The 12,999-nt window shown below is 34.4% G+C and overlaps 1 protein-coding gene across 3 annotated transcripts; it reads right to left on the bottom strand.

Moving 5' to 3' along the window:
- Positions 1-747: 747 nt before the first annotated feature.
- LOC141659166 (rab GTPase-activating protein 22-like) lies at positions 748-12,705 on the bottom strand. Of its 3 annotated transcripts, none has more exons than XM_074465936.1 (12): positions 12,566-12,705; positions 11,932-12,084; positions 10,559-10,657; positions 8,183-8,286; positions 6,205-7,004; positions 5,957-6,079; positions 5,768-5,856; positions 5,483-5,683; positions 3,892-4,290; positions 3,626-3,709; positions 2,546-2,782; positions 748-1,056 (listed from the first exon to the last, which is right to left on the bottom strand). In XM_074465936.1, the coding sequence occupies exons 2-11, from the start codon at positions 12,043-12,045 to the stop codon at positions 2,720-2,722; spliced, it is 2,076 nt and encodes a 691-aa protein (XP_074322037.1). In that variant the 5' UTR covers positions 12,046-12,084; positions 12,566-12,705; the 3' UTR covers positions 748-1,056; positions 2,546-2,719. The 3 variants fall into 3 exon arrangements, with proteins under 3 accessions (XP_074322037.1, XP_074322028.1, XP_074322042.1); XM_074465927.1 differs by having other exon boundaries at positions 11,920-12,084; XM_074465941.1 differs by lacking the exons at positions 10,559-10,657; positions 11,932-12,084; positions 12,566-12,705 and adding an exon at positions 9,459-10,491.
- Positions 12,706-12,999: the final 294 nt, after the last annotated feature.

The following is a 12,999-nucleotide window of genomic DNA, read 5'->3' on the forward strand; positions in this document are numbered from 1 at the left end:
AATAGTTGGAAACTATAATAATACAATCCCTTGGGGAAAACAATTAAGCATCAACATGTCGTCGGTTCGAAATGATGCAATGCAGAAGGAAGAATTGTAAGGTTGACTGTCATAAACAATAGCGGCAGTAGGCAATCTTTGGTAGATTGTGAAGTGTGAACATAATTCTTTTCATATCATTTGAGCATGTACCAATATCTGCCTCAAAAGTATAACAATCCTAACTAAAAAATAGTATAATATTTAGGTTTCGGTACATAATCATATAAGGGAACATCTATACAACGAAGATTCGCTGCATGTGTGTCTGTATTACAAAAGTACGTTAACATTAAAAATTTAGTTTGGCAAGATCCGATATAACCCCTGAAAAATACGAATCCGGCCATCCGGGTTAGGGTTTATTGTTTATTCGGTAAATCTAGGGGTGATCCAAAATTGACCCGAAAGTTCGGGTTATTTTCGGGTTGTTTTTTGGGTTTCTCGAAATCATATAAACTAATCAATTATATATATATATATGTGTGTGTGTGTGTGTGTATTATTCATATTATATATTAATTTTATATATAGATAAGATATATAAATAATATGCTATTATTTATATATACTATTAAAATTTCATTTATCATTAATTAATAACTTTATTTTATCACTATTTTGTATAGTTGTACTCTTTCGGGTTTTGTCGGTTTACCCGCAATCTAAAGTCGGTGCAAGGTTAACAATTAGAATTAGAGGAAGAAAGAAAGAAATATAGAAATAAGGTAGTTTAAGGAAAACTCAACTCGTGCCGGAGTAACATAGCCACGGGCACAGGCCATGTCTACACTGAATTAATCCATTTGAAACTAAAGAAGTACATATATCATTTAAAGTTGTAAAGGATATCAGAAAACTCTACATGTATCTGACTTTCAACTATTATCATCTCTTTTTTTCCTCTCTACTAAAGCTCAAATATAATCCTCTGCACATTATTAACTTTTAGCCTAACCTGCAAACAGCAAACACTTATCGACCCATGTCGTAGCAAGCAACTTCAGAATTGGACCCCTGAAAAAAGTAAATGGTTGCAACATCAGATATCTTAATGTCCAAAATTTAAGATACAATATCAATTAAAAACAATTTTTTAAGCAATCCTACTGTACTCGTGCTAATAATTTTCTAAAACATTTACTCCGATATTTCTAAGTTCAGTAGTGATGCAGGACAAGGAATTTAAAAAAGGATAAGGATAAAATTATGCAGATTAACCCCAGAAAACCCACACACCAAAGATTATTCTACCGAAAAGAACCACTACCCATATGATCACTAAATGCACAAGAGAGGAATTTGCATGGATCGCAACCCCTAACAATAACAAAAGAGATATCAATCTTAATTCATAACAAGTCAAAGTTTTTCCAATAATAAAATATTGCATTTCCTTGTACAGAGGAGTATAACCCTATAAGGTAACCACCAACTAAACCTAACGACAAGTAAACTAGTTAAAAAGGAAACAAATCCCTTATTATGATTCTAATACTATAATCTAAAATATTCCTGATAACCATTTATCTAATATATTAAATTCTAATAAATTACAATATAACGTCTTTCCTCACTACGATGATGCACACACACACACACACACATATATATATAAACTAATAATTTTACTTCTCGTTCTGCATTAAGAAGCTAATTCATTAGATCTGAATAAGACTAATAAGAAGTCTACATTGAGGAACAACAATACGAGACATGTGATTAAACAAGCCTTTTATAGGATATTATTTATTCTTTCCGAGAACCGTAATTTCAACCTACGGAAAAAGTCAGTGGATCAGAGTAACACCATGTTACTCTACCATTGTGATACTGTGGAAGAACACTCTTGAATGCCCTGTAAGACCGTATCCAAGGCCATTAGCACAGATCAGATAAGTAACACAAGAACAATGTTGAATTAGCATTCACCCTTCAATACAATAATTTCACCACAAAATTAAGCACCGCTTTCAAACAGGTCAATCATAGGGAATATATTATTGTACCAGCTTCATTGTTTATCATATCAACACTTTCTGGAAAGGCCTGTTTATCTTGTATTTAAGTTTATCAAAGAAGAATGACGTACAAGTTTTACTTATCACAAGTTACTATGCTTCTTGTAGACAGATGAGCACATTATTTCTTGGTGTCATAGATGAAGTCTACTTAATGTAAACGATGCTACTTCAAAGCATACTAAGCTTCCATTTAGGCATGAAAACTGATGAAGCCTCATAAATCTTTTCCAAAATAAAATGCAACACCGACTGCGCCATACAACATTCTACGTTATCAAAACAACTATGCACATAGGCCAATACTAAACAGGAAAATGTGCACTGTAGGTGAAATCTACAACTGAATGAAGACAAACCTTTATGCACAAATATAGCCATAAGTTGACTTAATTTCATAATATATATACCTACTGTTTTAATATAGAGCTGCATTGTCATCTGTGCTAATATAACAGTAAATGCCAGAACATCTGGACAGTTACCTTGGAATAACTGAGATTCCACAGTAGATAAGAGAGCGACCCTTCATGCCATGTAAACACTTTGGCATCTAATTTTCCCAATATAAAAGTATCATAAAATGTTATTGCCACAGCATTCAAAATTGGTATTCCGAACTTTTAGCACCAACTACATATCCAAAGCTCAACCCTTGGTCATCCATGGGAAACAGAGCAAACATCACCAGCTCGTGCTGCTGGACTCCTATTTCTGATCAACTGATTCAAAATGAATTATGTGTCAAGAACAGGCATCATGATATGGAACAAGAATCAGGACACATAATGATTTTGACAATAAGGTTTTGAGATAAAGAAATACAATACAATAATAAAAGTTACACAAGACATTGTAATCCTCAAGTTTTGGAAACTAAAACATGTAATAATTAAAAGTTATAAATACCAAACAAAAAAACTATAAATACTTCTAAAATTTAAGCATCAACATGTGCAATTAGCTAAGTTGTATTGATGATGGTAGTAGGGTAATAAACTTATAGAATGTAAAGCTCAAGTGGGATACCATGTCTATTACAAAATAGCAAAAATATGAAATAGGGCTGGAAAGGAAAGATGCATATAAAGCAGACAAATAGACAAGGAGATAATATATAGGCCTCGTGAGGGATTTAAGGACCCATCCAACTATAAGAATCAGAGCATTGGAGCGATTCTTATACACGGAATGCCTGACAAGTGACAATTCATCAGCTTTATTTTGCTTAGTCAACGGTTCTTTTAGATTCGATCAGAATACAATATCCAATAAATATATTAACTGTAGGCTTTAAGCCAACTGTTACTGTATGGTCGACTGGTATTATTTGCACGGCTTTGAGCCAACTGTTACTGTCTGGTCGACTGGTATTATTTGCATGCTAAGATGAAGATAAGCAACACTCTGGAAGCGTACAAGAATTATGATAAATAAATGAATTAGTAAATAAATGAAAAAAAACACAGGTTAAAAATATATAATTTATATTGGCATAGTAGTTTCTAGCACACTTCTCATGAAAGCAAGTTGACAGTAAAAATTAACTATGCACTAATGAGAACCTTGTAGAAATATTTCTTTCGAAGTTTGATAGCAGTTCGAACACATCTCTTCACCCTGATCTTCAGCATGTTATCATTAAATATCTGTAACATAGTTAAGATGAATTAATGCTAAAACAATTGCAAAACACGTGTTTAGAATAATATGCATTCTAAATCAAGTTATTTATGCAGCAGGAAATTACTGACAGTAAAATACAAAGATAACTGAACATAACATTTACTAAGCAGGTTATGTATGCTTTAACCCTGTCAGATCACCCTACCTTTATCAAATCATCGATTGAGTGGGTTTCTCTGATGATCTTATGTCTGTTCAGTATTAGAATTGCTGCAACACAGAAAACTGGTAACTCATCGTCACCATTTCTTGTTGAAGAAATAATAGTGCAAACTTGAAACTGATCATTTTTTGACCATAAGTTCTTTGTCAAGCCACAAAACGGATGTGTTGACGTAGTTTTTATTCCATTTTCTGAAACTGATCGTTCTGGACTTCTAGATTTCATGGGTAATCTCCCCTTGGAGCTGCTACTGCGATGCTCACTACTTTCTTTTACTGTATCTGCAACTGATCCTCTATGAATATGTATAGTTAACAATTCCGGGCAAGACTCATCCAAATGGCATGCTAATGATTCATCAAAATCAGCAGCCCACATCATCTGCAGTGAGAGAAACATCAATGACATTATTTTGTGAATCAGAACATAAAGAATATATAAAAATAATAATAAATCTCAGTGCTTTATTGCTATACCACTATGATAGGTCTTCGGTCTTGACTGTCACACTTGCACATTATCATAGTCAAGTGTGTTAATCAACTGCACCTTTAATGTTTAGGTCCAGTGTAAAGGAAACAACTTATTATCATGATCAATTACATGAATGTAATCGAGAAAAAATCAAAATGGATTTGAAAGTAATTGGCTTCAACTAAATATTCATTATAAGAAGAAGCTTATTATAGTTAAGCGCTGCTTGACTTGTGTGTTAAAGACAACTTTTTATATAGAAAAATGAATAGGTTAAGTGTTTGGTGAATGAGAGCACATAGATTCTAACTTCCATAACTAAATGATAAAAGGAAAGGACCTGAGTGGATGTGTAGCTGCGCGTTGAAATAAAATTATAAGGGTCAAATGGACTTCGAAATGAAATCGTCTGTAAAAACTCTTTCTTTAATATTAAAAAAGAGTAAAGTGCATTATATGTACTCGAATGTTTGGCCAACATAGCACTTGCAATACTACACTTCCGAAACTACCATATTTGATACCACAGGTCACTCTTCGTTTCATTATACAAATCTTGCCTATTTCAATTAGCTTGAGAACTTTTCTCTCCGATTCTTATTCCCCTAGCAAAATACTCACTCCCTTTATCCCACCCATTTCTTTAAACATGGGTTAAGCACGGAGGACAAAAATCAAAGATATGGGGATAAGTTACCGGTCCTACCAAAATTAACAACAAAAGTTTGCTTTTTATAGAATTGTAAAGAATTGAGAGGTACACTCCAAAAAGGAAAGTGTACACAAATAGGTGCCACTTTGGGAGTTGAATTTTAAATTGACCTCCTGAAAATTAGCACTTCTTCACTAGTAACAATAGCCAGCTTAACCATCTTATAAGGTATGCCAAACACCGTGTTCATATAAAACCAGCATTTATTCTGCCCATTTATCATTTTCTTAAACATCACGTATTACAAAGGGAAACTCATTAGGTACATTAATATTGAGTTCATATTGATGATGAAAAACGTGGCCCAAACATTCAAGTAGAAGATGCAAGTGTGCCTTATAGCTAACTAGCTAAGTAGGATAACTCAAGAATAATGCAAGCACAAACCTCCCACATACAAAGAGCCTCATTAAAAGATATCTCCCGTCGGAAAAGTACTAGCAGCATCCGGAAGGCAAAGTGAAGGTTTTCTGCACCTATGTGTGATAGATGAGAAAACATCTCTCTGTCTGCGACTTCTAAGATATGCCACAATGCTTGCAACTGCTTTATCACACCAGTTGGTCCATCCATCTGGAAGTTTTCACGCTAAATTGGTAGAATCAAATATGTCAGCCTAAAAAAAAATGGGTAATTCTGTCAAGCATTTTACAGATATTTCAGGCTAATTACCATTCTCCTAAGAAGCATTTCGAAGCACCAAAATGCATCAGCATCATCCTCGAAGAGCACTATAAAGGGCGAGAGCAAATCACTCATCCCTATAGTTAAATGCTTAATGAAGTTAAGAACATATCTAAGAAGAGCTTCAAGCAAATGACGAGAAACAGTTAACCAAAGTAAAGGGCTAAGCGCCACAACCTTGACAATACCCTGTTGCAGGATCAACCCATGCATAAACAGCAAGTATATCTGCCATTCTAGCTAAATTTTTCGTATCCTCGTAGAACTCCAGGTGACTATCTGTGCGTACCACATCAACCACTATACACACACACCATTATAAAGAAAACAAACACAAAATCAGACCAAAATAAATAAAGATATCTTTCATAGCGTAAAATATTTTGCTATTACCACTAATCAGCTTCAAACTAATATTTAGTTACCAATTTGGTGCAGTGTCCATAGCCATTCCGATACTTTCTCTTCGTCCACAGCACCTCCCTCGGAAGTGGTTGCATTTGTTTCTGCTATCTCGGAGGCGCCTAAGACTCTTAGTCTGTTTACAATCTCCGTTTCATATAGTGAATTGCTAAACCTTGATATCGGCTCACAGACATCAGGGTGAGCCATTCCAGTTTCGGACTGGTCCGCATGTTGCATGTTACTAGATAATGACTCTTTGGATTCCATAATTAAATCAACATTATTATTAATTTGGAAATTGTACACATGGTCATCTTCAAATCTCAGCTTACGCCGACTCGAAATTCTATCATCACACCTAGGTACCTTTTCATTGTTTTCGCGCTTCTCAAACAAATTTGTGACAGGTAAAGGAGGAAAATCACTATAGCTTTCAGCTACAAATTCGTTACCATGTTCTGCACTTCCTGGTTTTGTTGAACTGCAGTTGCATGGATTGGAGGAAGGTATACAGCAAGAAGATTCATATGGTCCACCATCTGTGCTTTCTCTAATATCTGAAAGGTCTACCGAGTCACTAGAGCTTTCCCTAGGACAAGCATGTGATGTATCTGTACAGTTATAATCTGAATCACGGTATGTTTCTAATTTGTCTATTTTATTATTGGAAGCCCTTCTGCTGCCATCAGCATCACTCCTCCCATCTTTAGACATTGTTCTCATATCCATGACTTTGGACCCCACAGCATATGCAAGCGATCCAGTCCCTATGCTAGAATGCATCATCTGGCACTGCTTGACAAGATCCTTATAACGCTCCCTGTAAAACAAAGATTAGAGAAACAGTTGACATTACAGCAGTTTAAAATATAACAACGAAACAGCAAAGGCTTCAAACAGGAAATTGTTTTCATATACTTTACCAATTCTTGGGAACAATAAAAACAGGGAATACATAGCGAGAGAAACACTATCAGTAGTTTTGAAAGTTAAAAATGCATCATAACATTTTTAACGAGAAAGAACTAGTGGGAAAACTTAGTTGACCAAGGTCCACACACTGAGTTCAACCTTTCAATAGATATATTACATGATTATACATGTACACAGTGGGAAAGATCATTTAAATGAATTTAACTAGTCTTACATATACAGATTTATACAAGACGTTCTAAATTTCTGGTTGCATGAGACACTTTGGGTTTGTAAGTACAAACTGCAATGTTCATACTTCCTGCTGATGATCAGACAACGCCAAGTGCAGCAATAGGAAGTACAGAAAACTACCTACTAGTAAAACAGTACCTTGCCCAGACTATCCCGAAGGTACAAGTAAATCTCATTCCAAAAACACTAATCTCCATGTTATACGAAAAAACTTACAGTAAAACTGCTCTATTCATTACGACAAGAAATTGCTCTCCTAAATAATTATCTAAAAATTATGTCACATATTATAGTAGCAGTGCAAAAAGAACTATACACAAATTTTAGATAAATTAGTTAAAGCAACCAAGGATAATAGTACACAGTTTGTTCATTAATAAAATAAGTAACACCTCAATAGCAATTAACTGCAAGAACTTCATTGCTAAACTCTCAAATCTTTCCAGAGAGTAAGAAAAAATAATGTCTTCTCTTATTTAGAAAAACAAACAATATCTCCACTTCCATGTGGAGCACAAAATGTTAAAAATACCTTTCACACAAAAGGAAGTGACATTCACAATATGCTTAGGTCGAATCATCTCATTTCCTTTTCCATAGAAGAAAAGAAAACTCGAAAGAAGCATGCTGTCACGCACATATATGAAATAAAAAAACTTGATTTCGATTGCTGACTTCGAATCTATTTCACTTCTCAAATTTTGTGATGTATGCACTACTATTCAATTAATAGCTAATATCAGGAAACGGACAAATTAGATAAGAGAACGTAAAATGACATATTTCCATGTGGATCTCTGGCTAAAATAAGCAGTAGCAAAAGATATTTACCTCCTTGCCATCCTCAATTGCCTCCTATACTCTGACGTGCTGCTTAAAGTATAACATCCCAGGAGAAATTCCCAGACTTCAGCCCTTATAGTTGGATCAACACCCTACCATGACAAAGAATGAGCAATTTTACATTTTAAATAAGTTATAATTTGATCAATTTCAAAACAAAAAATAATAATGGAAACAGACTCGCTCATGAGTCATGCATCTTAATCAACACATTATCAGAAAGAACTTGAGCGTTCGAGGGAGCTGGTCATCAACATCATATTAGAGCATGGCTTTTAAGTGACAGAGTGTTAAAAGAGACGTAAAATCAAACTCGTGGATTTCCCAACACTACGTCTTGGAAGTGTTAGTCACCAACAGCAAGAGCTGACTATTTTATAGTAGTCAATAAAATGCACATGGTAGAAGCATAAAACATTCTTGGCATGGTAGTCTTCCCTCTCTATACTCTCTGCAACTCCGCAGCTGTAACGATTCAACATCTTTTCCTTGATTGTGCTTACTCCGCTATTCTTATAAGTAAATGCCACATTCATTTTTTTTCAAACTGGATGGACAATAATCAGTCGTTTCAGAATCTTTCTAGAAGATGCATTCAAGTCCAAAAAAACTCTTCGCTACGGCAGCTATTCATTCCATATGGCAGGAATGTGTCAGCAGAATAATAACAGAGAATTATCACCCAAAGCCTCCCTGGCTGTTGTGTGATAATATTTGAAGGTGGTCCTGCTTCAGGCCCATTTGCTTACAAAATTTCGGAAGCAGGCAGGAAGTCATTTTTCTTTAAATATCAGCTTTGTACTAGCTCGTCAAGTTTGGGTTAAGTTAGTTTATTTCTTGTTGGCGGAGCTGGGCATGTCCACTCTATATTGCTTTCCCAGAGGATGCCTAGTTGATGTGTTTTTATTGTTTAGTTAATACAAATATTATTTACAAAAAAAAAATACAATTTTTTAGAAGGCAAGCAAAAAAGAAACTTTTCCAACACATGAGAAAGTATAGTTCTCCTTTATAAAAAGAACTAGACAATAAAAATATCTTCTCCCGAGTATCTTCCATCGGCCAGAATAAACCCATTTAAAGCCTGATCATGATCATATTAAATATCAATATATCATCTTCTTCTTATCAAGATAATTACAATCATTGTCAAGGAAAGTACTATATAGGTTTATTGTATATAGTGAGTCGATTTTTGTAAAAGAGCATTATAAATTTTTTGTGTGAAAATACTTTTATGTTTCGTGGAAAATTGTCCCCAAACCTTGATTCAGCCTCCATTCCACGTCGAGGTGGTATTAAGAGCCATTTTCCTGCCACCATCAGCTTCCTAGAAGCCACCAACAGCTGCCAGCAGCCACTTGACCATCCACAAAACTAACTTATTTACAACTTGCTACAACATTCTTCTTGACCTTTTATCACACTTTGCATAGAGTTCAGAAAAACACAAAACCAATATACTTCGACTCAAAATCACCAGAAAGAAAAGGTAAGAGAAAAACTTGGTCTAAATACGGATCAAACCCTTGATTTTCTAAAAATTTCAAATCAGTCCCCACAATGTTCTAAAATTACAAAAACAGACGATGCAGTTTCAGAAATTTTATAACATCCCCTGAACTTATGTAATACAGTTTAGCCTCAACAAAAAATGGTTAACGCTAGCAAGGTGAATGCAACACTTGAAGAACATATTCAAGAACAAGAGGAAAAGAATGCGGAGTTCAAACTTCCAAACGATGAGTTAAACAAGCAGATTACTATTATGGTTATAACAGACAATAATGCAAAATAGTATTGATCAATTACCAGGTCATCGTGAACCAAAAAAAAAAAAAGAAGGGCCGCCTAAAATCCAAAGAAATCTTGTGAACGAGCCTCAGGATTAAGTTAGAAGTTCCCGAATTTAATAAAGATTAAGTTAGAGATGCAAAGTTAGAGGCTTCCGAATTTAATAAAGATACATGTGGAGATGTGTTTCTTGATTGGATATTTAATTTGAAGACTTTCTTCAGGTGGCATAACATGAGTGATGCAAGAAAAGCCTAGTGTGCTGAGGTTAAACTATGAGGTATAATTCGCATGTAGTTGGATAAGGGAAAATAAGAGTAACTGCCGTGCTGGTAAAGGAAAAATATTGTTGTGGGATGAGATGAAAGCATCAATGCGAGGACATTTTTTTCCGGCTAACTACAAGCAACAAAATTTTATCAAGTTCATCCAACTGAAGCAATATGATTTTTCTGTGGTTGAAATGATATTGTTGAGAAGAAGTGTATTGAAGTTTTAAAGGAATTATATAAATCTTAACTACTATACACAACTATTGCATTTAAAATTGTACAAGAATTGGTGTCTTACGCCAAGAACAATTGATTTCAATGCTTTCTGAAAGCCAAAAATCTTTCCGTCATCATCAAAGGTTGCATGCCACTTTTCTGGTTTCAGCATCTTGCTTATCTGCACAACAAAGTGATCACAAATGTAGACAGATGTGACAAAAAATAAATAAAGGAAGGAAGAGCATGGAAAAAGGATTTAATAGATGTGATTTCAATAATAAGGGGTACGACTATGGCAAACTACTCAAGAATTATCACAATGACATGCCTTATAAAACATTTAAGTGTTTTCAGTGTGCAACAATTCTTCAGCATTCATTGGGGTGATCATAACGCCCGGGTAGCAGTTCTTTCTTGTGATCACAAAGAAAAATTCTTAAAGACGTAGACACACTAATTGACCGAAAATAGGTAAAATAATTGCAAATGGTCAGTTTCTAATTCTTCACAATAAAAACCCTGCAAATCAAGCTTGGGCACAACTATTAGTTCGGGCTGCAAGAACCTCCAATCACAGCATTATACTTGTCACTGGCACTATGAATGTCATTTACTAACCTCGTTAATACACCTATAAAGAACAAACCAGTAGGCATAGGCAACAGTACAGAATCACTAACATTTTATTCTCATGTTGAATGTAAATAAGTAAGAATGAAAGAATATTTTGTAGGGAAAAGTAAAAAGAAAATAACAGGTATATATAGTACTTTTAAAGCAAAATGGTATCATGGTCTAGTGGATCTCCCTAGGCCCTAATCCTTGATAACAAGAGGTATTCTTAGCGGAGAAATATGTGTGCAGGAGGATCTAAATTTATTTCAATTGACCTTGCCTAAAACAGGGAACAAGAAAAAGGTATACTAGATAGTTAAAATCATAAAATGGAAACATAAAAAAAAATTGCTGCATTAGGTTTCTGTCATGTGGATGTGAGGAAACAATAACCAAGCAATAACGATTTTTTTAAACCCATTATTAACAAACAAGTCTTCTATAATATTTAAAGGAGATTACAGACATGCTAGCATCTTACAAGATTCAGCAAGCTGCATAGCTCCCAGAATGAAAGAATCAGAACGACTGAATCCAACAAGATTCTTTGGTTGCATTTCTTTTGAAAGGACTATAATGTTGGACTTTATAAATTAAACTCTTATTTTATCACACTTGATCCTTTAGAAAAAAATCCTACAGACAATTTTTCATCACTTCCTGAAGGCATGTGCTTGTTCAGCATCAATATTATATATGTCTATTCTAAAATATCCAACAATCGGGCTTCCAAAGCCCTTTTTTAGTTTCTTTAAAACTTTGTCCACGCTTGCTCCAAAATCTTGTATACAGACATGTAGATAGGAAGTTGAGTAGATGTCTTACAGCTGTCACAACCTGTATAGGTGACTGGTGAAGACAAGGATCCCCAATAATAGAGCCGACTTTGAGAAGATTCACTGAGCGAGCTTTTCCACATATCCATTGTTTGTCGTCTCCGTCAAAAGACATCACCCAGGCAAATTGTACCCTCCCGATTAATCACAAAATCTGTAATGACAAATCAAACTAGTTGAGTACAAACAGACCCTTGTACATCTCCGTATGAGGGCAACATAAAAAAACGATGATGATGAAAATGACGTTATTGAAAAAACTAATCATACATTATCCCGTAAACCTCAACATAAGCATATATACATGTATATTCATATAATCCAGAATCCACTCATAGTATGAAAGTGTAATAATACACAAATGTATCGGTATTAATCGATTATCACGATCAAATTAAATTTGAAGGTACGGATGGATATACAAGCAAGTAAACAGATACATGATAGATAACTCAACAAAATTAAGCATCAGTAAGTTTTGATTTGTGTAAACAAGTTGACTGATCACTTCAAACAAAAACAGCGATAGATTGAAACACTTATATATAAATCATACCAAGCTAGAGGCGCGATCAATTGAATTAAATTAAACTAATAGGGAGAGGGAGGGAGAGAGTGAGAGAGAGAGAGAGGACCTAGAAAAGTGTAGTGTAGTGCAGTGGAGATAGAATTAGAAATGGTGCAGAGATCTCGGAGATCACATCGGCGTCGTCATTTAACACACGGGGGCCTGCCCGTTTTCTAAGATTTCTTCCCCTCAACTTTGCTTCCCCTTCCTCTCTTTTATTTTGGAAATAATAATAATTACATATTATATATTTGAATTATAGTAGTCCGGTCTCTCCAATTTATTTACACTTTTTCTTTGAAATGTTCCTTTCCAATGATTTACATTTAAAAAAAAAATCAAAAATAATAAAATTTTAATTATATAAAAAATAACTATATCTACTACTTTTTTCGCTATACCCACTTTATATATATAGTATAACTAGCTTACGATCTGAGTTAATATTAATGTACTTTTATTTCTATTTTATATAATTTTATTAAAATTCTATATAAATAA

This window comes from Apium graveolens, chromosome 1 (genome assembly GCF_009905375.1).
Source record: "Apium graveolens cultivar Ventura chromosome 1, ASM990537v1, whole genome shotgun sequence".
Lineage (NCBI taxonomy): Eukaryota > Viridiplantae > Streptophyta > Magnoliopsida > Apiales > Apiaceae > Apium > Apium graveolens.

Coding starts and splice junctions, on each gene's coding strand:
- LOC141659166 (XM_074465927.1), bottom strand. CDS start 12,045: ATGTCTTTTGACGGAGACGACAAACAATGGATATGTGGAAAAGCTCGC. Junction 4,291..5,482: donor AGGCTCTTTGTATGTGGGAG/GTTTGTGCTTGC, acceptor CTCTCACTGCAG/ATGATGTGGGCTGCTGATTT. Junction 2,783..3,625: donor GAAAGAAATATTTCTACAAG/GTTCTCATTAGT, acceptor ATTTTGAATCAG/TTGATCAGAAATAGGAGTCC.